Source organism: Microtus pennsylvanicus, chromosome 1, assembly GCF_037038515.1.
Source record: "Microtus pennsylvanicus isolate mMicPen1 chromosome 1, mMicPen1.hap1, whole genome shotgun sequence".
In the NCBI taxonomy this organism is placed as follows: domain Eukaryota; kingdom Metazoa; phylum Chordata; class Mammalia; order Rodentia; family Cricetidae; genus Microtus; species Microtus pennsylvanicus.
In genome coordinates this window covers 63,884,568-63,911,470 of record NC_134579.1, presented here as the reverse complement: position 1 = coordinate 63,911,470, position 26,903 = coordinate 63,884,568, and the positions used below count along the sequence as shown (strand labels likewise).

General features: G+C 47.7%; 1 protein-coding gene across 1 annotated transcript in view; it reads right to left on the bottom strand.

Annotated features, from left to right (window-relative positions):
* The window catches only part of Xxylt1 (xyloside xylosyltransferase 1), a 131,446-nt gene that overhangs the window by 49,581 nt on the left and 54,962 nt on the right, over positions 1–26,903 (bottom strand). The window contains exon 3 of the mRNA XM_075967461.1: positions 4,463–4,595. Within this exon, the coding sequence (XP_075823576.1) occupies positions 4,463–4,595 (133 nt within the window). The remainder of the gene's footprint in view (positions 1–4,462; positions 4,596–26,903) is intronic.

Sequence of the window (26,903 nt, the reverse complement as noted above, 5' to 3'; positions counted from 1 at the left end):
TGTGACAGGGACCCACGGAGGGAAGCATCCTCCACCCATACTCCAACATTCCCTGACCCTGCAGCACTGTCCAGAAATCAGTCAGTTTGATGTGTTTGTGAGGAAAAAATGTGAAAAAGCCATTTGTCAAAAGCATGGCGGGAAACATTTCTCCCCACCCTTCTGCAAGCCTGAGACATTTAACGACTCACAATAGAGGGGAAGCCACCATAAAAAAATGACTTGCTGTGTGCCCTTTGAAGTACAGTAACTGTGGGACAAGTGACTATAAAACCCTCACAGCTGGGGGACTGGAGTCTATTCCTGCTCAGTGAATTTCCAGAACCAAGCGTACTCGCTTCCCCAGTCACGATGCATCCAGGGTTACAGCATTTTCTTATCCATCTCTGAGGATGCTATCAGATTCCATTTGTAACAAGCAACTTGTCCACATCACATCTGGCCACTTGGGGAGGGCTCTGAGTACCAGTTGTTAGGGGAGGGAGTCTGCAGGCAACAGACAGTGCTGATGCCCAAGTTGTGGGTTCCCCATAAACTGTGTTGCCCATGTCTAAGGAAAAGGGGCCCAGCATCCCCTCAGAAGGGCCCAGCTTCACCTGTACTTGGGTAGGTACCATTAACTGGACTCTTCTCTTCTTCCGACCTTTTCCTCCTATCACCCAAGCCCCAGCCTCCCTCCCTGGCCCCTAGTCGGGTGACTTCTCCAAAGTAGGGGAGATCCATCAATGATCTTTCAGGTCCCTGGGCTCTCCCGTTCCCATACGGATGAAGGCCATGTGTGTACATACACACACAAATGCATGTATACTATGTTCCTAGTCTGCCACCAGCCAAGCCATTCTCAGACCCAGCAAACACTAAACGCACACACTGTAACAGGTGATCCCTGGACACCGTAGTGTAGGACACTCATTTGCTGCCTTGATTTATTGTGAGTCTTAGTTTACGGCTGAGGGTCAATGCATGTTGACTGAGTACCTTTCTTAAGGCTCTGCCAGTAGCAGGTTCTCATGGTCCTCACTGCACACAATGATTAAAATGCAGAAAGTAAGGGAAATTTAATTTGAATCCACCACCCTTCAGGTGTTTCTTCTGGGAAGGCCAGATAATTAAACTGATTTAAGTTCTATCATTATAAAAGTCTAGTTCTGCAGAAAACAAAAATTTGGCCAAGATTATCTGTAAGAAACGTGATGAGGTTTAATGTATTCTAAAGAGCCAACCTTGTTGTGCAGGTGTTGCTGATGTAACGATCTGATAACCAGCCAGTGTAAATGTCCTAGGGCCTGGGTCTGAGCAGGAGGGGATTCACTGCACACAATGGCTGAAGGTAGAGCAGGGTGGAGGAGCCATGAGCACCAAAGCTGGAGAGAGAGGCGTCAGGATTGGAACCCAATCTTGAGAACTTCACATTCTGTAGTCCACATGGCAGGTTTGCTCTGGGGAACCTGAGTCAGCATTATGTAAGGGGACAGCCCACAAAGCCCTGGGAGTTCTCAGCTCATTTGAGGCTTCGCAGGAATTTCCTGTTACAAGATCTGAGACTGCAAAGAGCCACCACTAACCCAGCCTGTCCTCCTCCTCCGTCCCTGGGGGAAACTCAGCTCTGAGTCAAGAGATGCCAAGGCTGGCAGCTCTCTGATGACTTCTCCCAGTATCTGCACAAGGCGGCACAGAACTAAGGGCCCCAGGAGCCCAAAGAAGAAAAATTCTAGGTCTTCAAGAGTAAACTTGATCAGAGTTGGCTTTGGAAGAGGCTGTCAATCTACCAGGCAGAGGTGGGGGTGGGGGAGGGGTGAGTTGACCTCAGCTGTGACTGGCTCTGAACACAAACTGACTTCTCCTTCTCTCTCTCTCTCTCTCTCTCTCTCTCTCTCTCTCTCTCTCTCTCTCTCTCCCTCCCTCCCTCCCTCCCTCCCTCCCTCCCTCTCTCTCTCTCTCTCTCTCTCTCTCAACATAACACATGTGCAACACATGTGGACTATGGCGGGGAGTAAAGCACCACCGCACCACCCCCTTTGTACCCAAGACCTGTGCTGGCTTTGGGGAGCATCTCCTTGGTTTTCCCTGTGATTTTTAGCCCTGGTGTTTGCTTGCCTATCACCATACACAGCTACGCGTGATCTTTCTTTTCCTGCTATACAGTACTCAACTGGGTAGAGACATTTTATTTAACCACTCTGCTGTCAGGAACATTTAAGCGGTGTAGAGAACATTCTGAGCATGTCTCCTGGTTTCTCTGTGGTAATCTGACAAGGAAGTGTCACCTTGGGAGGAAGTGCCTGTTTACCCTGACCAGTGTCCTCAGCTGCTTCTGCCGCTCCCTCTGCACGACTGTCCACCCACTCTCCTTTGGTGTGACAGCCACAGTAACAGGAGGTCAGTGAAAACACAGCTCACCACGCTAAAGGGGAAATCCTGACACTGCTGCCAGACGAAGCCTAGGATTTTTTTTAAATTTTATTTATTGTTTTATTGAGCTGCATATTTTTTCCTCTCTCCTCTTCCTTCCTCCCCTCCCCCATGGCTCCAACACTCCCAATTTACTCAGGAGATCTTGGATTTTTTTTTTTCTCCTTCCTATTTAGATCCATGTATATCTCTCTTAGGGTCCTCTTTGCTGTTTAGGTTCTCTAGGGTCTGGTTATCGTTTGCTTTATGTCTAAAAGCCACGCATGAGTGAGTACATATTATATTTGTCTTTCTGGGTCTGGGTAACCTCACACAGTATGTTTTTTTTTCTAGTTCCATCCATTTGCCTACAAATTTCAAGATGTCATTATTTTTTATCACTGGGTAGTACTCTTTGTGTAAATGTACCACATTTTTCTTACCCATTCTTTGCTTAAAAGGCATTCAGGTTGTTTCCAGGTTCTGGCTATTACGAAAAATGCTGCTATAAACATAGTTGAGCAAATGACCTTGTGGTATGATTGAACATTCTTTGGGTATATGCCCAAAAGTGGTATTGCTGGTCTTGAGGTAGATGGATTCCCAATTTTCTGAGAAATTGCCCTACTGATTTCCAAAGCAAATGTACAAGTTTGCACTCCCACCAGCAATGAAGGAGTGTTTCCCTGACTCCACATCCTCTCTAGAATAAGCTGTCATCAGTGTTTTTGATCTTAGCCATTCTGACAGGTGTAAAATGGTATCTCAGAGTTGTTTTGATTTGCATTTCTTTGATGGCTAAGGATGCTGAGCACTTCCTTAAGTGTCTTTCAGCCATTTGAGATTTCTCTGTTGAGAGTTCTCTGTTTAGGTCTGTACCCCCTTTTTCATTGAATAATTTGATATTTTGATGTCTAGCTTCTTAAATTCTTTGTATATATTTTGGAGACCAATCCTCTGTCAGATTTGGGGTCGTTGAAGATCTTTTCCCACTCTGTAGGCTGCCATTTTGTCTTGTTGACCATGACCTTTGCTTTACAGAAGCTTTTCAGTTTCAGGTGGTCCCATTTATTAATTGCTGCACTCAGTGTCTGTGCTACTGGAGTTATATTTAGGAAGTGGTCTCCTGTGCCAATGCATTCAAGTGTACTTCCCACCTTCTCTTCTATGAGGTTCAGTGTGGTTGGTTTTATGTTGCGGTCTTTGATCCACTTGGGCTTGCTTTCTGTGCATGGTGATAGATATGGATCTATTTGCAGTCTTTTACATGTTGATATCCAGTTATGCCAGCATCATTTGTTGAATATGCTCTTTTTTTCCATTTTATACTTTTAACAAAGAAGTCAAAAACCAGGTGTTCGTAGATGTGTGTTGGTATCTGGGTCTTCAATTTGATTCCACTGGTCCTCCTGTCTGTTTTTATGCCAATACCAGGCTGTTTTCAGTAATGTAGCTCTATAGTAGAGTTTGAAGTCAGGGATCATGATACCTAAAGAAGTCCCTTTATTGTACAACATTGTTCTGGCTATCCTGGATTTTTTGTTTTCCCATATGAAGTTGAGTATTGTTCTTTTGAGGTCTGTGAAGAATTTTGTTGGGATTTTGATGGGTATTGCACTGAATCTGTAGACTGTTTTTTTTGTAAGACTGCCCATTTTTACTATGTTAATTCTACCTATCCAAAAACATGGGAGATCTTTCCATTTTCTGACTTCTTTCTTCAAAGATTAAAGTTCTTATCATAAAGGTCTTTCACTGTTTGGTTAGAGTTACCCCCAAGACATTTTATGTTATGTGTTATGTTATGTGCCTAGGATTTTTAACCTTGTGAGCTTAACCAGAGCCAACAACCTGAACAACTGGGCTTTTTGAAGAAAAAAGTCCCAGCATCCCCCCATCTAGGGGGGCAGCCTCTCCAGCTCTGGAGCAGACCCCCTCCCTGCCAGAGTCAGCAGACATGCCTCCAAGTACAGAAACACCACATGCTGCTGCACCCAAGCAGCCGTAGGTGGCAAAAGAGAGAGCAGAATGGGAGGAGCTCCTCAGGCTCCCTCCAACAGCCAGCACCTACCTGTACACCGGCTGCATCTCTCGGGCTATGCCAATAACAGCACCTGGCAGGAAGTTGTCAAACTCCTCGAACAGCTCTCGGATGTTGGTCTTGTACTTCAGGTCAAGGTCCAGCTGAATGATCCGTAGGATCTCTGGAGGAGTAATTTCAAAACAGGACAGTAAGATTAGGTATGCTACCATAACTCTGTAATCCAGCTACTTACTCGGGAGGCTGAGGCAGGGGGATTGGGGATTGGGATCTGGGATGGTCTGGGATGTATAATGAGCCTTAAAACTTAAAATGATAAACACAGGCCTACATCCTGAGAGACTGGGTGCCTAACAGAAAGTAGAGAACACACAAGGCTACTGGCTTGTTGCTGTAGTTGCTGAATGATGCAAAGTCACTTTCAGCAACCTGAAACCCTTTCTAACTGCAGAATCCATTCTGTTCAATCCCAAGGGCCCCTATGTCCATCTAGCCTCTGACTAGGCGAGTGTCCTAGAAGGTACACACTATGGACCCCTGTGTAAACCCAAGGCATCCAGGTGATTTCACTTTGGGGTAGAAGTGTCAGAGACTGCCAGACAAGAAGGATAAAGGATACTATCACCTCAGGCCTGGATACAGACATCCTGTAAACCTCTGGAAGAGGAGGATTTGGGCTGGGTCCTATGCATGGACAGAAATGGGTGGGTGAAGTAATATTCATGCCCAACTCAGAGTGCTGGGGTGTCCTGTTCCCCCCTCCCCATTCCCACCCCTGCTTTCAGCAACCCTTTCTGGCCTGCTCAGCTGCAGGGCATCACTGCTCCCTGGAGGACAGAGACCAGCACTTGGCCATTTTGGCCTCTGCCAGTGATGCAGAATTTGGCATTTGACCCGGGGGGGGGGGGCGGGGGGGAGGGCTCCAGGAAGCAATAGCCATTCTTTAAGTTGGTTTACAGAGAAATCACAACTTGTCAGAAAAACTGATTCATTTGTTACTTGTTCTGTTTTCCTATGTGAGACAGAAACAAAGCCTTCATTGATATTCTATGTGACTTTTCTACAACATAAAAGAGCCAAAGTTACAACAGATGAGAACCCAGCTGCTCAGGGCAGAGCAAAGCAAGAGAGCAGCAAGCTGCCTGCTCTGGGTGTAGGGCTGGGAGGAAGGTCTGCCCAGGCAAATGAGGACCCCACGGCTGCCAGCATCACACTGCAACCCCCACACGAGGACTAAAGGGCTGTTTCCTCCCATAGCCATAAACAATGTCAAAACCAAAGCCTGGAAGCCGGAGCTGCCTGCTAATAACCAGGGAGTCTATGTGTCTAGAAGCCTTAGCAGTGACTCTGCAGGCCTGGGGATGAGGCCCTAAGCTAAGGGTGGAGAGCAGACACAGGCCACAGGGGTCCTGCTGCTCTAGAAGGAGGTCTGGGATACAGGGGAAGGACCCTGATGACAGCCCTAGGGAAAGATAATGTTTGCCAGGAAAGAATGTCCTTGCATGAAAGTTACAGTCCCCAAGTTCTTCAAGTTCTGCTGAGCTATATCAATGGTTGGCTATCTGGGTCTGGAGGAGACACCCCCAAAACACGTACATTTTCTCCAGACATTTTTCTTTGTTTTTGTCCATTGTCTGTGGCATGAGCATTCACACCCATATCTCAAGTAGCCCTTACATACAGCAAAGCAGAGCCTTAGGGAGACAGGGACAGGACACACTACCATCTCCAGCAGCAAAATCCTATCACCCTGATTCTGTGAATGAAGAAGACAGAGACTAGGACATTGACCCTTGATAATGACTGGGCTGTGAAGGTAAGAAAGGCCTCACCTCCTCATCCCCAGGGAGGACTTCTGTCAACCACAAGGTAGCTCTACCCACTAATGTACAATTCCCAGTTTTAGAAGAACTAGTGACTTAGAAAGGTTAAAAAACAAGGGGCTGGAGAGGTGGAGAGGTGGCTTAGTGGTAAGAGCACTGACTGCTCTTCCAGAGATCCAGGTTCAATTCCCAGCACCCACACAACAATTCAGAACCATCTGTAACTCCAGCTCCAGGGGATCTGACACCTTCTGTCCTATGCAGGCACTACATGTACACAGTGCACAGACAGACATGTATATGCACATAAAATAAAAATAAATTTAAAAAGTGTAATAGACAAGCCAGGCATAGTGGCATATGCCTGTAATTTCAACACTTGAAAGATAGGGGCAGGAAGATCAGGAGTTTACAGCTAGCCTCAGCTACATAGCAAGCTTGAAGTCAGTCTGGGCTATATAAAACCTCCTCTGAGAAATAAAAGGTTAAAAACCAGGAGCCTCACTCAAGAAGTCAATGGTGGAGTGAAAAAGGAACTCTGACTTGACTCTGAAGCCAGTACCCCAAGCTCCTTCCACATGATTCCCTCTGAGCAGAGGGGCTCACATGCAGATTCTTGATCCATCGCTCACCACCCCAGGAACACACAGAAGGACTGAAGGCAGCCAGAAAGAAATCACCTTGGGCAATTGCCTGGCCAAAAGTAGATTTCAAGGGAAGCAAACAAAGCAATTATGGTAATTTCACTGCACTCACTGATACGGAAGTCATCAGTGGTCAGCCCATCCCTTGCCATGTGCATCCTCTGCTGTCCAGGCACCAAAGTCCTAGAGTTCTGCTGCAGCTCTGTGCAGGTCCCGGTGGACAACTATGGCCTCATCTGTCCTGCACTGTCAACATCTCCAGTCATCCATCACTGCCTCCTCCTAGAAAGTGCAATCCTAGAGGACGGGTGTACACTGGGAGGGCAGAGCAGACATCGGTGTCCCTTTGCTCAGAGGCTGTACTAATCCCGGTACTGGTCCAATTTTAGTATTTAGGTTACTAACGGAGTATTGGATCTTCCTGAAGATCCCTGTCTCCCTCACTGGTACAGTTCCTGTCTGAATGGGCCCCTAATGGACTCATAACCTGAGCACTTGCCCTTAGGAACATTCCTCTTAGGGAATGTAGCCCACAACACAGGAATCTGAGATCCTTGAGCACTGCTTATAACTCATCCTTAAAACACCTCTCAGAGAGGCAGCATCCCCCGTGTCAGTCCTGCATCCAGGGAGGTAACTGGCTGAAAAGGAGAACTGGTCCAGCTCACCACGAGTCACCCTTCACCTGGAGGCAGAACACCAGACCCAGGCTGGGCAAAGGACACCCTCATCTGTTCAGGGAAATCCACAGCCCTGGGCAGCCTGCACTGCCACATGGGCACCCAAGCAAAGACCCTTCTTTTATAAAATGAGCAAATAAGATGCCAATGCCACTGCTGGAGAGAAGCTGGTGCCTACGAAGAGCACTGCAGCTCATCAGGATGGGAATGCTTAGAGACCTGCTACACAAACTCTGGTCTCGGCAGTTTTCTCTCTATGGGAACTACATCTGGGTGGTCATATAGGGAACACAGGACTATGAAAAGAAGGTTCCTATCTTGGGACAACTGTAGTGACAACCTAAGAAGATACTGGTGGGAGGTGGAGGTAAGACCACACAAACTAGGGACTGAATGAGATGATGGTCCCTAATGCAAAGGGAACACGAAAGCGGTGATGCGTAAGAAGGACTTTGGAGAGAACAGCGGAGGGGGTGTCTTAAAAGCGTGGGTATTGTTCAGGCTGGCGGGACATCCTCCATTCAAATACTGTGAGAAGATGACAAAGAAGAGGCCAGAATACTCTGAGATGGCAGCTCTGGAGAGGAAGCCTTGTGAGATAATTTTTTGCACCCTGTGAAGTTGTCTTTGGCAAGGTGCCTTCTGATTGGTTTAATAAAGAGATGGATGGCCAATAGCTAGGCAGGAGAGAATAGGCCGGACTTCCAGGAAGAGAGAGGAACTTGGAAGAATCTAGGATTTCACCAGCAAGATGTGGAGGGAGGAGACATACATTATGGAGGAAAGGTAGCAAGCCATGTGGCAGAATATAGATTAATATGAGTGGTTAATTTAAGTATAAGAGCTAGCTGTGAACAAGCCTAAGCTAAGGCCAAGCTTTTGTAATTAATAAAAAGTCTTCATGTCATTATTTGGGAGCTGGCAGTTACCACCAGAGAGTCCTACTACAAAGCCTGGTAAAAACTGAGGTCAACCTACCCATTTCATACGTCAGAAAACTGAGGGCCATCAGGACACTCAAGCAAAGAAGCAACGTTAATCCCAGAACTCAAATTCCTACCTCCTCATCCACCCTCTCCTAATGTGGACCATAAAATCCTAGAGAGAAAAAAAAAAGTGTCATGACCTATCCCCACCAACCACAACCATGTAAATGTGAAGATGAGTAAGGAGTCCGAGAACAGAAATGAGACCTTCATGCTCCGCATGGCTCTAGCCACATCTTCCATATCCTCTCGGCATCTGAGAAACCAACAGTCTTTACATCCTCAGGAATACACCTGGCTTGTGATAAATTCAAAGGGAGGCAGAAGTCACACTGAACATTCTAGACCCAAGGGTGTCCATGGAGACCCTGCCTCATTGCCTGGTGTGCAACCCCTGGCAGCCAGTAGTCAGTCACTTGCTGACCACGACTACCCTCCAGGCTTGTTCCTAGAAAAGTACTCATTTCTGCATCCAGTGAACTGAGCCTTCCCAGCAGATCCCATGCTCACAAACCTGCCCGTGTGTTGGCACCACATGAGTAAGAACTCAAGTACTGATGGGCCTGTGGCATTGTCTTCATTGGGGGATGCTGTCCTGTATACAGTGCATAGTTCTCGGTGGCCCCAGCATCTGAGGAGCACAGCTGTACTGAGTATTCGCCCCCAGGGAGCTCCACGGTGGACTGGCCTTCTGCGGAAGACTGAGCATGGAGCACTATCTGGCACTCCCACTGTGGGGTGGCAGTCAGTGTCAAATGGTGGTCCTTATGGGGGATGAGAGTCTGGCAAGCCAACAAAGGATACCAACCCACAGTGGGAGGAGGTGAAGAATTCCAGGGGGCTCTCTGGTGTAGGCTTCATGTTCACAGGGATATGCCTGCTCATCTTCACTCTCCTGACTCCAGTCTCTGGCCAAAGAGACAGCTCTAACTAGACCTTGGCTCTACTAAGCTTGAAAAGAAGGACGCACGGAGCACTCTGGCTACCGATGTGGCTTTCTAAACCTCTGCGAGCCCATCCCTACCATCACAGCTGCCCTAGCAGCCCTCCATCAGAGTTCCTCACTGTCTATGGACTGAGCAGGCCAATGCCTGCTGCTAGGGTTCAAGGCCAAGCCAGGCAAGGTGGGACTCTGCCACAGAAGGCCAGTCATGACATCCAGACTGGCTGGGACAGTCCCAACTCAACAATGCCCTGTGGAAACGGGCTCGGAGCAAGTCATCGGCTTCCAATTAAGTCAGCCACATGCGTGTCATCTGACTGCGGATGAAGTGACAAGCCAGACTGAAGACTTAATGACACCCCAAAACAAACAAGAGAAAAAAGTCCCAGAAAGAAAAAAAAATGAGAGCTCACTCCTTTCCTCCCCCTCCCTTCTCCTGTCCTTAGAAACAATTCCTGGCAGACACATGCTCGCACACACGAAACAATGGGCAGCACGAGGGGTCAGGAAGGGACGAGGAGAGTCGTGTAGGTAAGCACGACCGACCGACAGGAGGGGAGGGAACGGCCTTCCCAGAGGAGCAAGCTAACAGGCAGACATCTTCCTCTCTGGAATCTGCTTCTGCTGAAGAGCTTCCTAGATATGAGCATTTATAGCATGTGGGGGAGCTCACGGATCATAGCCCCAGCTGACTTCCCAGTGGCCACTGAAGGTCTGCAGAGAAAGGAGATGACATCCACCTGTGTGACTCTAGGGCTTGGTGGCACTGGAAGCAGATGCCTGGAGAGCAGCTTGGTCTTCCTGTCCAGAAACAGGGCAGCAATTTGCCACCTGCCTTATCACACCTGCTGCTTTTTATTGCCTGGGCAGAACCTCTGACCGGCAGGAGCCAGAGATGTCCCCTACCCAGGAGAGGATGCTAGAACCTAGAGGGGATGTTTGGGAGACTGCAGGGCCAGTTCTGTTTCTTACCAGCCTGGCTTCTCCCTTCGGGGGTGCTGTCCAAGCATGAGAGGGATGTGTACCCGAAAGGGACTTAGGTGTAGAGTTGGCCCTGATGGTTTTCACATCCAGCAGAAAACTTGGGTCCTTCCCACCTGGCTCTGGCCCTGACTCTCAACGCACCCTTTAAGATTCAGCTGGTTTGCGATGCCTGTCCAGGGTCTTGGGCACTGGTCAAATACACACTTCCTCTCTAGAAACAGGAGAAGGTTCCCATGTTGGCCATGCTGGGGTCTCTACCTTTGCTGACTCAGCTAAGGGAGTACTAGCACCTCCCACTTCCAACGGTGGGACCACAGGCTCAGCGAGGCATGGCAACTCATTTCAGCCCAGCAAGAAGGCAACTGCACAGGACCTTCCTCGGCTGTCTGAGAAAGGCCTCTATGATCCTGTTGTTTAAACAAACTTTCCACATGAAGAGCGGAAACAGGGGACACCTCCAAGTGAGACTCTACAGTCAGGGAAGGGCTCCTCACTTCCCACAGCCGGCTCCCCCACCACTCTCATCTCTGAGGAGTTTGAAGGCTCTGGGATTTCCCTTCACTGAGCAGAGATCACTGGAGAGAAAGTCCTGGAAAGGGGGGGGGGTCTCATGCCAGCAAATGGAAATCTTCAATGGCGGTAGCCAACATGTGCACATCTATTGCACGCACACCAAGATTCAAACGCAGGGTGAGAGTGTCATTATTATTTCTACCAGACAAGTGAAGACATGGAGGTTAAGTCAGGTAATCACATTGCACAGCTGGGAAGTGGAATTCACAGCAAAATACACTGGGCTCCAAAGTCTTCACCCCCATAGTCTGCCTTCCAGATGGATGCCAAGGAATGGCCAGCTCTCAGTAACACGGGCACTGGTCTGTGGAAGGCCCAGCCTTCTGTATACGAATCTATGATTTCCACATTAACAGCTGTCCGCACCTCCCAGGGAGGAGCACCTAAGAATGATTAATGCACCCTGTGAGCAACCCTGCTAAAGGCTTGGGGGTTGAAATTAATGTCCACAGTCAACTTGATCTATTAGCTACACAACAAACTAGCCTTCTGGGAATGTGGCACGAAAAGCTGGGTGCTGGCTACGACTTAGCCATGACATGGTTTATAGCTCCCAGATCCTGCTGTGAAGACCAAACAAATGACTATGGAAAGATACAGGTTTTGGTTCTGCAACAGGACAACACCAGTCTTCTTCCTCCCCCTCAGCTCTCTAACTAGGTAGAGTATAAAACAGAGTTTGCATTGAACTGGGCCAAACAATGAGAGATACAACACCCAGTCTCAAACTTCTCACTTCTATTGCTCAGATGAAATTATAGCTCAGACACATACTTTGTTACCTGCAAATCTGCCATTTCTAGAGTAAGGAGGCCCCATGGGTACCTGTGAATCTTTCCATAGATATCTTTCTGGTACCTGCCAGAAACAGAGTGCTGTGTGTGTGTGTGTGTGTGTGTGTGTGTGTGTGTGTGTGTGTCTGTCCATCCGTCCAAAGGCTTGAGCTCTCCGTATTTGGGACAGGGCACACTTCACTTGGTTCACAGGAGTTGTTAAACTGATGGACTGATGCCTGCTAGTTCTCTCTACTACCAGCAGGATTTTTCAAGAACCCTCTGGAAACAGAAGCTGTAGAATTCAGTTCTCTTTAAATAGACTTAACAGATGTGTTCTGACATAACGGTTCAGTTACCACTGGTGTGCCCAAACCAGCCCTGTTCAGCTTCCCAAGTTCCTCATGCTGAGATTCTCAGTGGAATCCTGGGGCCCTTGTCTCTAACCCTCTGTATTTCTGTCTTTCCCTGCTCCGACCACCTTTTCCTCTGCTGCTGGCAATGCAGCCTTTACCACAGAAAGATTTAATTTGAAAGCAGGAAGCCAGCAAGTCTTGCCCTGCCACCTGCAGCTCTCCAGCCTATATGGCAGCTGACTCTTTCTCCTGCCTCTGTGCCCAGCCCGTCCATTAGGGTCTGTCTATCACCGCCCTAGCCCTTCTGTTTCCTCACATGACAAAAACAAGACTAATTCAGCAGTATCTTTGTAGTATGCTGCAATTCTCAAAGTGTAATCCCACCTCACAAAACTTCCCCTTGCTTTAGTTAATTTAATCCTTACAAGAACCCTGGTCAGATGTGACGGCTCAGATACATATTAACCGAGCAGCATGGAAAGTAACAATGTTTGAACCACAGAAGACACAGCTGAGTCACTCAAGGATGGTATGGTTGCCCCAGGGCTTGTCAAGAGGCCAGGGTCCTTCTGTTTCCCAGGCTACTGCCCCAGATGTGGCTTCCATCCTACAGGTCCCCTCCTGGTATTAGACAACTACTGACTGTATTCCAGGCAACAGAAAGGGAAAACAGAAAGGTCACCTCCTGCTCTGCTCCCTCCAGTGAGAAAGACCATATAAAACACCCCCCTTTTAAGAAATTTTGTTTCTTTCTATACTTTAACAGACAAAATGTAGTCCTGTGGCCAGGATTCTATGAGATACCTTTGATGGCACAATGCTGCAGCCAAATCAATGGAATTCCATTATAAGTGAAATAAAGAGACAGCAGTAGCCACCACTGCTCCCTCCTGGACAGATGAGAAAAGCTAGAGATGAGGTTTAAGGTCACAGTCAATAATGGCAACACCTCACTCCAGCCAGAGTCCTTCCCTGTGTCTGCAGAGCGGGCTTGCAGGGGAGGGGCTTCTGCTGATCCCATCCTGCTCTCCTCCCTCTCCCCTTCCTACTTCGCCCCCCAACCTTTCTGTACTTGTGCCTCTTAGAACCAGAAACAGATGTTCATTAGGTGACCAAGCCTGAGATAACCACGTCTCAGGGCCTTCACAGTAGGATCACAAACCCAGAACTAGTTCTGGAATCCTGTAAGACTCCACACAGAGATGATTGGCATCTCCTGAAACTGCTTCTGATGGTGAACGTCTTGCACAGCACCACCTTGTTCCACTGGAAAGTCACACTCTATACACTGCGTGATTGTGCTGGACACAGTTGCTTACCCACAGCGCCTTACTATGGTGCCTGGGCAAGTCTGACTGTGTGCTAGACACGGATACTTACCCACAGTGCCTTACTATGGTGCCTGGGCAAGTCTGACTGTGTGCTGGACACGGATACTTGCCCACAGGTATGTCCACAGGCCAAGCAGAATTGGACCAATGTGAGCCACTTTTTCAACAATGGCTACTGCTAAGGACCATTCTCTCACCTTCTAAAGCAGGAGAAAAATCACCATTTTTATGTTTTCCTTAGGAACACATAATCACCCAAGATAGTCAGAAAATTGACCAGTAAATGGCTCATCAGTCTCTTGGCAAAATGCAAGGCTATAATAGTAAAAGATATTATATTTGTATTTTATACTCTACTTTAAAGCAATGGCTGTGAGCATCTATAAAATGTGCCAGTTACGGCATGCACCCCTTACAACAGAACTTATTGCCTCATTTTGCAGTTTCCTGCTCTCAGCACAAAGTCCCACTGCCCCCATCCCGGCCCCATTTTCTGCACAGCTTCTCTGAATCTGACAATAACGGTGCAAAGGTGGAACAGCTGGAGCCTGGCCTCGTGCCAGCAGTCAGATTCTTTCCTCCGAAGCAGGAGTCCCACTATTTGCACCAAGAAACCCCCTTTATAACTTCCCATAACACCGTCCATAACTGAAAAGAGCCTATCAAACTTTACTTAAGCATGAATTCATTCAGTTTCTGGTTTCAATTAAATTTTAGCTTAATTTAATTAATTTTGTTTTTGTTTTATTTATTAAAATTAAGTTACTTGTTTTAATTTTAATGAAGGGCTTAATGTACAATGCCAAACTGACATGCCACAGTTGAAAACAAGAGAACAAAAGGATCTCAAACTCTTCAACATTTCAGCGCACACTCCAGGAGAAAGACATGGGGAGCGGACAACAGCTGAACCAGGTGGATGCCACCAGCTCAGGCCATCAACCCCACAGTCCTGGTCAACATTTGTCAGCTGTCACGAAACAAAAAATAAAAACTCTGGCCCAGGATCGCATGCAAACAGCTGTCACATCGCCATAATTCTTTGGTTTTGTCCTTGCTTTCCGTCACCTGGGACAACTTAAGGAGCATCAAGCAATGATTTCACAAAGGTCCCTGGGTTTGGGTTGGCCTGATGTTTCCTTGTGATCAGGGCCAGATTTTGCACTTTGGTTGAGGACACCCTGGAAGCCAAGCTGGGTCCCTGTCACTATGCCTCATCTTGTGCGTCTGTACCGCCATTACTGATTTTACCTCTCACCCCTGCAATGCTCCTCTGTCTTTGTAAACCAGTGTTTTGTAAGGAAACACTCTGAGACAATGACAATGTCCTTCCTTGACAAGGTCTTAACCTCTTTGGTTTTACCCCGACGACGGCTGTCTACACACATGGCGACTACAGTTGCCGTGGCCCTCTGCCACCTTCCTTTCTTCACGGCTGGCATTCTACAGCAAGGAAGCACTAGCTTTTGAGGATCCCTCATTTACAGCGATTGTAGCAAACAAAAGCTTTCTGATAAGAGATTCTGCTGCTTCCCGGGGAACAGGACAAGGAACCTGGGGGTGATTGGTCCCGGCACCTGGGCCATTACTGGACTCTGGGAGCTGCAGACTGCCTTGGAAAATCCCTGCAGCACCAGGCTTATGACTGCTGTCCATTCTCACGGCAGTCAGTGTCAGTGGAGGTAAAGTGTTTTAGCGGCACTTTTAGAAACTACAATACCAAATTTTCTTTTACATGCTTGGCTTTTAAAGACGCTATACAATGAGTTCTACTTTATTTAGTGAAATATGAACCTGGGAGATTCGAGGCAAACTCAAAACAGCACAGATACAACACTGGACAGAACCAATACACTACACTGTATTGACCTCACCAATAGCCAGCCGAGGCCACAAAGCCACACAGTGTGCCAAGCAACGTGCAAAGCGCAGGGCTCAGAAATGAATGGCATTCTGCCTAACCTGAAAACGCAAATACAGGACTCTCATTACATATTCTCTGCTGCTGTTTCCATCTCGTCCTGGCCTGAAGAGTAATGGCCTTGCTCACTACACCCAGCAAGCACAGGGCGTGGCTGATCCTGATACCGGGTTGTGTGGCAGCCTGAGGGAGGGTAATCAGGACCAGGATCAGCCTGCATCCGCTTTATAACTGAGGGCCAGGCTGTGCTCTATCACCACTCCTCATGATCATTTAATATCAGCAAGTGACAGCTAACATTTACTTAGTACCAACTATGTGCAGACTGGAATGTTTTTCAATGCCCTCCTTTCCATTTTACAAATGTTTAAAAACTAAAGTTCACAGCAGCCAAAAACCTGCCTACAGTCACACAGCAGAAGCCCAGCTGGCTCCAAAGTCTGAGATGTTTTTGCCTCGAGCATTCTTTTCACCTGGGATTACTTCTAAATCTGCCCCATGCTTTGCCAGGTATTTGTGTAGCAAACCACTAACTGAAAATAGCAATGGTGTCAGAGAGCAATTAGCCCTGCAGATCAACACGGCTTAGCTGTGTGGATAGTTCTCACGTAGTCTCATGTGCCTATTACAAGTGGCAGGAGGGCTGCAGCCATCAACAAGGTTGGCCAGGCTAGGTGTCCAAGATGACCTTGCATGTTGTCAGAAGTTGGTGCTGGGTTCAGCTGTGGCTGTGAACCCCAGTGCTCTCCCAGGGTTCCAGCTTTGTCTGGTATGGCTGCTGGGTTCCAAGAGAGGCTTCATCAAGACAAGTGTTGGGCAAGTATAATAAGGTTTAACCACAAGGTGTCTTAGTACCTAACCTTGAGAGTTAAGGAACATCACTTCCACTGTATCCTATTTTCATAAACAAGTAAGAGAGGTGGCTCAATTCAAGGAGAGAGGACCATACAGGAGTGAATGCTGGGAGGCACTGAGCATGAGGTCATCTGTAGCAACTACCCTTGGCCATAACAGAATTCTAGATTATTTTAAATTTCCTTATTGTACTCTCCCAAGTTTTCTACAATACATACTCATTTTTGTAATCACAGAAATAAATCAATACTTAAAGTTATATAATATTGTAACACATATGATTTTTAGTATGTAAAACACGTTAGTTTATGTATAGTGTGTGGATACACCTACATGCAAGTAAAACTAGCTGAAAATGAGCTAAAATGTTACTTTGGAAATGTCTAATTACTTTTAAAATGTTTAATCTTTTAAAAGTGGTGTATATTGCCTTCAAATTAAAATTTTTAAAGACATTAACTAATTACCCCAGAGAAATACCTGTTTTAGGTCATGTTTATCAGATCTAAGGTTTTGACAGGACCTCGGCTTTCTTTAAGTTTCTGTCTTCAAGTGGCCGGAATCTTAACCATTTTCCTAAGCCAAGATCATGAAGATAGTGCCAGCTTCCTGCTCCAGCACAGGTCATTCACTGTGCTTCCACACACCCCTTTTCAAAGCAAATGCCCACAGCAGACGGGAGTGCCTCTCACCGGCACTCTTTCCCTGGCACTGATTTAACTGTGCTGTGTGCTCCACCCCAATCCCTGACAGGCACATGGCAATGGCAGCATGTTTGGTCTCAGAGACGGTGACAAAAGCCACATCTGCTGGAACAAGTCTTTCTCCCAAGTGTGAATTGGTGTCCCCAGAGCTCTAAGAGGAGCCTAACACTGAGGGAGCAATCTTAGAGGCAGGTGAGGATGCAAGATCACGAATGGCAAGTTCAACCAGTGGTCCAGGGAGGCCACTCAGGCCAAGCAGCCTCTTCCATCAGATATCAATGCCACATCAACCTGACCCAAGACAAGGAGGGCTGAAGATGATTGCTAATGATGTCACTGTCTAAACACAGACCCAACATCCTAAGCAGGCTCTGTGGATAGTGGCGGGCTTGCTAGAGCTGAGCATGGAGAGCAAATATGCCTGGGCAGAAGACGCTAGGCAATGCCAGCCTTCCCAAAGGAGAGCAAGCTGCCAGCCAAGCACGGGTCTCTTCCCACAACCCACGCACACCCGTGCTCTAGGGGCCCAAGGAGGCAGATTTGTGGAGTTAGTCCATGCTATTTTTACCCGGTCACTTTCCAACCATAAACCCACACTTCACATTTCATTGTTTTGGGTGGATTAAGAAATTCCACTTGGCCTTTCTTGTGGTTTAATTTCCTGCATGCCTGTCTAAAGGGAAAACTCCGGCATTCCTATGGAAACAAACAACATTTAACCTATTCTTGGGAGCTGGTGTGGAGGTTTTTGGTGTGGTGTTTCTAGACCTATGCTACTCTGACGGGACCAGGATCCATCCCCTACTTCTCTCCATACCAAAGAAGGAAGATTCCCACAGGTCTGCATTTAGGTTCTGGTTCCTGAATACAGGGCAGGGAAGCTTACTTTGAAAATATTCGAGAGTTGGGAAGATGGCTCAGTGGGTAAATCGTGAAGAATAAGACCTAAGTTTCAACTCCTCATATGCTCAGCACTCCTGAGAATAAGCCAAGCATGATAGCACATGTATAAAACCAGCACTTGAGGGTGGAGCTAGACAGATCTTAGGGAATTGCCAGCCAGAACTGCAGCTAAAAATTGAGTTTCAGGAGCTGGAGAGATGGCTTAGTGGTTAAGAGTACTGACTGCTCTTCCAGAGGACCCGGCTCAATTCCCAGCACCCACATGGCAGCTAACAACTGTCTGTAACTCCAAGATCTGACAACCTCACAGAGACATACAGGCAGGAAAAATACCAAATGTAACCAAAATAAAACATTATTCAAAAACATTGAATTCCAGAGACCTTCTCCAAAAACTAAGGTGAGAAAAGACAGATACCCACCCTCGGGCCCCCATACATCCCCAAACTCACAGAAGAGTACACGCACACTCTCAGTTCCAGGCTGAAGTGCCTCTGTACAGTCATACGAGAGTTATCTGCAGCACTGCTGGAGTCCCGCGTGCAGAGAGTTAGGGAGAACTGGCCAATTTTAAGAGGATTCCCAAATAACTTCAATGACAAGGCTGGGCACAACCCTGTGAACACAAGAAACACTGGGCGTACAGTGAAAGAAAACAGCCATTTTTCTTGATCAAGGCCAATGTGAGTTTTGTTTTCTATTTGAAATGTTCACCTCGTTCCTCGCTTGTCCAGTCAGAACGTTCACATTACATTCCTGTAATACAAACAAGGCCTGTCAAAACGACTCTGCTCAGGATGAATGGCGACACTCTGCCCAAGGCCAAGCGCTTCTCTTTTCCTTAGGGAAACCAGAATGCCCCCCCGCCCCATTTCCTTCTGTACCTCATGAGGAGTTTGCAAGGAAACAGAAAGGAGAAGTGGCTGGAAAATCAGTCTGCTCAGGAGGGACCACTCCTCAGAAAGCTGACAGCTGGCACAGCTGGGAGAGGGAGGAATTCCACGTTCTCTATGGATCTGGAGGCTTGACATTTTGAGCTAGACCCTCTGAGTGCAGCCACAGCCACAGCAAGCAACATGGCTCGAGGAACTGGGACACAGAATGCTTTCCCTGGGCACCACTGGGAGCTCTGCATCCTGTCAGTCAGATCGCATATTATACGCCCTCCTATGTCCTAGACACTATTGGTGCACGGCAAAGAAGCAGGAAAGAGCTGGTGCCGAGGGAATTAGTGGTACTTTGTTCAGGAATGGTGCTGAGAGGAGGCAGGGGGGAAGAATGAGGCAACCTTATTTGGAAAACCTGTCCATCTCCCTCCCCAAGAATGTTTTCTGAGCATCCCAGGCCCTCCAGACTCTACCCCTAAAATGAGCAATGTGAGGGATGGGATAGAGCACCCAAGTCCAGAGAGCTGCATCTCCCTGGGTTTTAGGTCTGTGACTCAACTTCTGGGGCAAGAGTCTAAGGACAGAGGGTGCAGTGCTGCTTAAGGACAGAAACAACCAGGGAAGACTTAAGAAATACCATTCTTTCTTCCTCCGTGATGTCGCTCTTGGCCTTGCCATCACAATCTGGTTCTGTTGCTAGCCTGGCTCTACTTTGTGTTATTAACATACTCTCACCAACTGAGCCGAGAACAGCTGCACATCCAGGCAAAGCAGGCACAACGAGGGTAGACAAAGGCCACTGGAGCCCACTCTCCACCTCCATCCCGCCCACAGCTTGTACCCAGCTGGGATCAGGATGAATAGCCTTCTCAAGTGGTGACAACAGACAAGCAGTGATGGAGTACTCTCTGCGGCCTCTCAGCCAGCTGGAGGAAACAGAAAGGAGAGGGGCAATGTGGAGGAGTGGAAGGATGGGGAATTTACCCAGTCAGGTGAAGATACATAAGACACCCTGCACTCTGACTGTTAGTGCATTGACAATACACAAGGGAAATTATGTAATGGCCACAAGAGAAGAGTACTCTGAGAAAGTTTGTGCTGAGGCCTAGAGAGGACCAGACAGAGCCGTGAGCAGTGATGGAAGGCAACCCAGTTAGCTTGGCCTCCATAGCAAACACTACCCAGTGGCTTAGTTGATGATCCTTTATATTACTAAAGTTCTGCACTGTCAATCCACGATCACGGCTCCCATGACTAGGGCCAGATGAGGCTCTTCCTGGCTTGGAGATGGTGACCTTCCCACTGTGTCTTCACGTGGTCTTTTCTCTATGCTTGTGCAGAAAGACTGAGCCCCCAGTGTGTCCTCCTCCATAAGGACTATGACCTCACAGGGCCAACTCCTATGGCGACACCTCTAACATCATCACATTGGGGTTCAGGCTTCAGCATTTGAATTTGGAGGATACAATTCAGCTCCCAACAACAGCTTTGAAACCAATATGTTTCTATGTATGAAGCATACATTACAAACTATGGAGGATCCAAGTGCAATACCTTTCTAGGTTATCATAAGGTCAACAGGATCGGCCTACATACTGGCCAAGTTCTCCCAAGCAGAAAAGGAGGTCTGAAACTGTCAGGATAAGGCTGTAACTTAAAGCCACAGTTCAGAAGAGATGAGCACAAGGCCCCTGGGACTATCTGAACAGAGGACAGGGACAAATCACCCACCCAGGGTCACCCAGTCTCCTTTCTGGGCATCAGCAAATCTGCCCAAGGTCCCTGGATAGAAACTCCCTGTCTCGTACTGCCCAGCACAGAGGGCTAACACTGCACAGCATGGCACATCCCTCATGAGGCACAGTGACCACGGCACAAGTCAGACAGAGATATGGTGCTCAGATGGCTACCTCTCTGTGCTCTGGAACAAGAGAACCAATGCTCTCCAGGTCAGCCACCTCCCTGGGGCCTAATCTGCCCTTACCTGGTCTTAGATGGGAAGGTAAGAGGGGAAAGAAAGGCTGTGGGCAGCTGATCATGACCCATGGCCCAGGGCAGCACTCCTGGTGGTAGAGAGCCCAGCAACCATCATGGCTTTGTGCTGAGACTCAGAGCTGGCCCAATATGGCTCCTAAGTTCACTTCCCCATGTGTGAGTCAAGAGGCTGGACCTGGTGGACTTGAGGGAGACCCCAACAGCCTCCAGCCAGCTACAGCACCAGGAAAACAGCCTATCGAGAGGCACTTGACCGCAGATGCTGTCCTGACGGCACTATGGACCTTCACACTCGGAGGAAATGATACTTCTTCAGTGATTCCTACTTTCTCAATGACTTAAGTCGTCCTTTTACAGCTGTGTCATTCTTTCCTCAATGTCCCCATGTCCTGTGAGCCCCCTCACTTCTTCCCACCCTCCCACAGACTCAGTAACTGGCAGTGGAGAATGTGATCTAGGAGAATGTGCCATTTGAAGGCATCTCTTGGAGTAAAACCATCACCTGCTCAGAAGGCAGGCAGTGAGTCAATCCTATTATTCTCAAAGGCAGAAGTGAAGAGCACTGGTCTTCACAGGTCACGAGGCAAGGCCAACTGGCAGAGGAACCACTGAGAGTGGTCTCTAGCCTGAGCATGCCCTGAGCGGAGCGGCACACTGTGGGCTGAGCAGACACTGCTGTGGCCCGAGCATGCCCTGAGCGGAGCAGCACGCTGTGGGCTGCGCAGACACTGCTGTGGCTGGTCTTGTGAAGACTTTAGATGGCCCCATCTGTCTACCTTGCCACCGGCTCTCAGGAAACCTTTATACTCCCATCCCTATCTTCCTCTAGAGACCCCCAAACCTCCAACAGCTCCCTCAGAAGGGCAGAGGAAGAAATCCCGAGTCTTGTTTGGGAGCCTTTCTCAACTGGCAATGACACATTCTATGTTTGCATGACCAAATTATCTAATTATATATTTCTCATTATACCTCATGATCCAGTGATATATAACTTGGCATAGAGCTTGGCACACTCAACAACTATTATTTTTGAAAAGTAAGACACATAAGACTGTCTCCCTTAGTAAGGAGCCACCCCAATTAAAAAGCACAGCAGATCATGAGGTTAAATATAAAAAACAGCTCTAGAACAGGCAAGATGGCTCAGTATGTATGCATGCACACAGACACAATAAATAAATAAACTGTGCTATGATATATTTTAAAATATTTCCTGGGAAATCAGGCTATGTCTTCAGGGACCAAGGAGGTAGAGCACGGAATCCTGAAGAGCAAGCATACCAGAAAAATGCATGCAGGAAGCAACACACAATCTGAGTCCTGAGAACTCACGTATGGCTGAACACCATTCCATAATAAAAACAGAGACCAGGGGTCACCAAGGGGGGAGCAGAAGCAGTGGCAATCTTTGGGTAGAAGGGAAACCTACTCACTAAGGCGAGGAAAGGACAGACCTGTGAGAGAAGACAGGTTGTGTGTACTGCACACGCCAGCCTCGACATACTGACAGGTATTCAGATGGGAAAGGACTTTTTACAAGCAGGTCTCGGGTAGACTGGTTGGTAGCAGACATGCCATGTGGTCCCCCATACCACGCACTTCTGTTCTGCTTTCAAATGGGTGGCCATACGACTAGGGCCTGGCTATTGGACTGTGAGCAGAAGCAGTGGATATAACTTTTACAGTGTGGCAGTGAGCCACATGTTTTAGGTGGTATGGCCTGGATCCTGGTTTTGAAAGGTGTCTAGAAAGTCACTGCACCCGGTGGAAGTTGCTTGAAAAAAATGCACACACACGTGCGCGCGCACACACACACACAGGCACTGAGATTTTAGAACTCATTTGTCAGAACAAGACAGCATAGCCCAGACCTTCCCAATGTAGAAATCATTAGCATATGGATAGTAGCTAAAAACCAAGAAAATCCTTTACTTGTCCACGTGCCTAAAAGACGGCATAATTTTAACAAGAACCCCTCTCCAGTAATGACCTGAAAGGGAGAAGAGGCACCGCTGCCCACCTTGGGGTACGTCTCATAATCTTGGTTAGAAGGGGACTGTGTCAAAGGTAAATCCCTCTGGCAACTCTGAAGCTGTATGTTCCCTTCTCCCCCTACAATCTGAGAACAGGAGCACATGATCAGAGAAGAAGCTGACCTTGATCATAAACCCTTTGTCTGCTAATCAGATATAAACCAACAGTCTACACTTGACCTATGAGCAGGCACCGCCTCCCGGACATGCCAGTATTCTTTGATTACTCCACTGCATGTTAAGCGCCCACTACTTGTACAGTTCCTCATATTCTGGTGATGAGCCATAGAGTGACACGAATCTGCATCTCAGCACAGCCACACTTGCTGCACAAGAAGACTAGGTTGGGCCCGACTATAGTATATTTTCAATGCACATGGAAGTTACTATTCCCACCTGGGATGGTGGATATGTGCTGTAATCCCAGCATTTGGGAGGCTGAAGCAGGGGAACTGTAAACCTGAGGCCAGTCCAGACTACGTAAAGAGTTCCAGGCCAGCCAAAACTACAGAATGAAAATCTTACCTATTTTTTTAAAAGGTGCTATTCCCATAGCAACATATCTTACCTTACAGAGCACATGCACTTAGAATTTGAGATGAGGTCTGGACCAACTAATCAAAACTAATGTGAATTTAGAACTCTCTTGAGCATATACTAACAATTTTCCTCAAGGACTTGGTAGGAGAGGGAAGCGCTCGCCCCCGCCTCTGACTCACTGTGCTCACAAGCAGGTAAGGCACATAGAAAGGGTCGAGGAATTCGTCTCTGTCACACCTTGAGAGGCACATCTCAGGGTCAGACCAAGCTTGGTCATGTTTAATTAATGGACAACGGGGAGACTGCTGTGGTGCTGTGTTAATCAGACACACAAATCCAAGGTGGCAGACCCACTTCTGTGACAGGCTCAAAAGGAGATGGACGATGTATATCTTGACCAGAAGTAGTTATGAAATAAATAAATAAATGTTGAAATTAATTAAACTACACACTTAAGAGTATATAAATTTCATGTCAAAAGAATATAAAAAAAAGAATATAAATAAAAGTCAGTGTTGACAGCCTGACAGACATTGACATTTGACTGCTTAGAGCTTTTAAGCCCTCTCCTGCCTGTTCTTCTTGGAAGAAAACAGAGATAGCCCCTTCTCTGATGAAAGCAGTAAGTTCAAACCATTCCTTCCCAGTTTTTACAAGGGTTGCAGGGCCCTCAACCCAGCCTCAACTTCTACTCCTATAAAATAACCTAGGCTAGCCTCCTCCTTCCTTCCCTTTTTCTTATTTTCAGACTGGTTTAGGAAGGCCACCTGCTTTCCCTAGAAAGCCCACTACATGGCCTCAACATTCAAACCAAAATTTGAATGGAGTCCACCGTATTGTGCAGAGTGGCCGTGACAAAGGAGCCATGCCAGGACTGTGTCTCCAGCAGTGTGTGCACTACCTCAGCCGAGGTAGGTGTTCATCACAGGGGGAGAATGCTACTCCAGCGTTTATGTCACGTGCTGTGGCAAGACCTGATCTTACAATTCAGGATGAACAAGGACAAACCCAGCCTTCCAGATAGTGAAGAGTCTGGAGGACTTTCCAGTAGAGAACACATGGAAAATGAAGCTGCTCCCCAACTGGATGTTGCCTTTGAATCTTGGGAACAAAGTATGCAGGCTTCTTTGCTGAGATCAGAACTTGGTAGAATCATTAAAATGCAAAAGCAGATTTTAGACGATGTAACAAGGAACTTTCAAAAATCAAAACATGTCCAAAAACAGCAGACACAGCCTCTGGTGGTAGCATCAACCTGTCTTTAGGACACTGAACAACTCACTCTCTGGGATCAAAAGTCTTATGAAGAGTCAAGAGCTGATGACAGGGTTGTGTTTTCCTACCTCTAAAATAACCCAGTCAATTCAGCAGCCCCTCACCTCCACTAAAGCTGCAGCGCTCAACAGAGCACATGGATCAGCAAGGGCTGGTTCTGCTGTGAACTGCTGAAACACAACCCTAATCCCACTGCAGTCATGAGAGCTCCGCTGGCACGTGTGCACAGGTGGACAGGTGGACAGGGAGGAGCTGGAGGAGGTCAGGCACGGAAGCAAACCGCAGGATGCATGCTGCTAGGTTATAAACTCACAATCAACCACAACAGGAAAGCCTGGGAAACAGAAGAGCCAGGCCTATACCCACTAAGCAGCTTCACCCTTCCCTTGAGGGAAGCAGAAATGGTGATTTTCTAAATTTCACATCAAGACGTGGCACAAATTTGAAAGCAAGCCACAATTACCAAATGATTTCCTAGGTGTGGCTTTTGTTTAAAGAGCCCAGCATCTGCACTCCACACTGGGGTGCCTCCCTCCCATGGGGGCTCTCACTTCCCCCTCCTCTGCCTTTGTCTCCACCACACAGAGCAGGCTCCAGCTGGGCAGGGTGGAGTTGGGAGGAGGAAAAGCAAAGAAGGAGGAGAAGCCGAGCAGCCCCAGGCGGTGGAGCCAGGAGGTGCTTTAGAGCACTCCAGGGTTACCTGAGCTGTGATCGACACTGCTTCCTTTCTAACCAGGGGCGGGAGGTCACCCACGGTCCTCAGTAGCAGCGGAGACTATGGCATGGCTTCCAGAAGGCCAGGAAGAGAACTGTCGCAAGGGTTTGGGGGAAGGAGCTGTCCTTCAGCAGTCTGGTCCTCAGGACATTTCCAGGGTTGCAGCCTTCCCTCGTTTCAGAGCCATTTCCTGCTGCTTTTCTCATCCCATCAATCCCTTTGAACAATTTCCTGTTTCTCCTTTCTATGGTGTGTGTGTGTGTGTGTGTGTGTGTGTGTGTGTGTGTTTTCTCCTTCCTCTTCCTGGCTCTGCAGGCCCTGGAGATAAGCTAGCAAACAGATAAGGGTTGGCCTCTGAGACTGGTCCTGTCTGGCAAGAGCACCAGCTACCATCACTGGACCTTGAGTCACAAGCACCACTACAAATATGACCAGGTTCATGAGCCCAGCATCACGTTCCCATTCCACAGGTCGGTCAGACAGGCACCCACAGCTTCCCCTAGCCAGGCAACTGCCATAATGCACTCTTCAGGGCAAACTGCAGCAATCCTCAACCGTGACAGGACTTGGCTCTGAGAAGGCTCTCAAAGCCAAAGGCATCTAAGATCTTTTATAAAAAGAAATGCTATGGTCCATTCCTACCTGAAAATGGAGGAAGCCCCTACACAAAAATGTAAACTGGCAAATTATTTCAATAAAGACAGCTCAAGACAACAAGTCTCAAGGGTGAACTATGGGGTTCAAGAGAGAAAGAAGTCAGCAGAGGTATGCCTGGTGTACGGTGCCCAGCGTAGGGCGCGTCATCTGTGGGCTGGGGCCTTGGGTCCGGGCACATTTTATTTTAGAAGTTTTCCTCCTCCTGAGGACTCACGGCTTCCTTTTTCTACAGTAAAGGCTGCTGAGTGATGACAAGGGTTTGCCAAAGAGCATCCTTCACAACCACAAGTGCCTTGGCGTCTTTTTCTGTGAGGCCTACATTTCTAACTTGTCTGTCCTCCCTGACCCAGCCTTTGCTTGCTGACTGGTTTTATCTACTTTGTGTTATGCTAGTGAACATCTCAGGATCGAGAGGAAGAAACTGATGATGAAATAAATAACAAAAGTGTATCAGTGAACACTGTCTGTTTGTCACAGGCCACCAACCTTTCTTAAGCTTTCTCTAGACAAAAGCTCACAAGGTGCTCATGACAGCCTTGAGATTGCAGGCTACGACTGCCCTCACTCCTCAGGAAAGAAGCTGGGGCCCAGTGGGTAAGCGGCACAGGGTCTGAGCCAGTGCAGCTCCCATACAGTCTATCCCTCTAGCTATGGGACCATACATGGCAGCTGAAGGGGACTGCTCACAAAGCATCTAGTTAAGTCACAGGCACTTGGGCTGAGTCAGGTCCTAAAGGGTTTTAGGGTTTGTCTTCAGAGCCCTGGTTCCCACAAGAGCTGCCATAAAGTGCTGTGACAAATACACTTCTGTCCCATTTTAAGAGATATCCCACTTCTCTAGTCCAATTTCAGACCAGAGACAGAAAAAAAAAAAAGACAATCTGGCACATTAA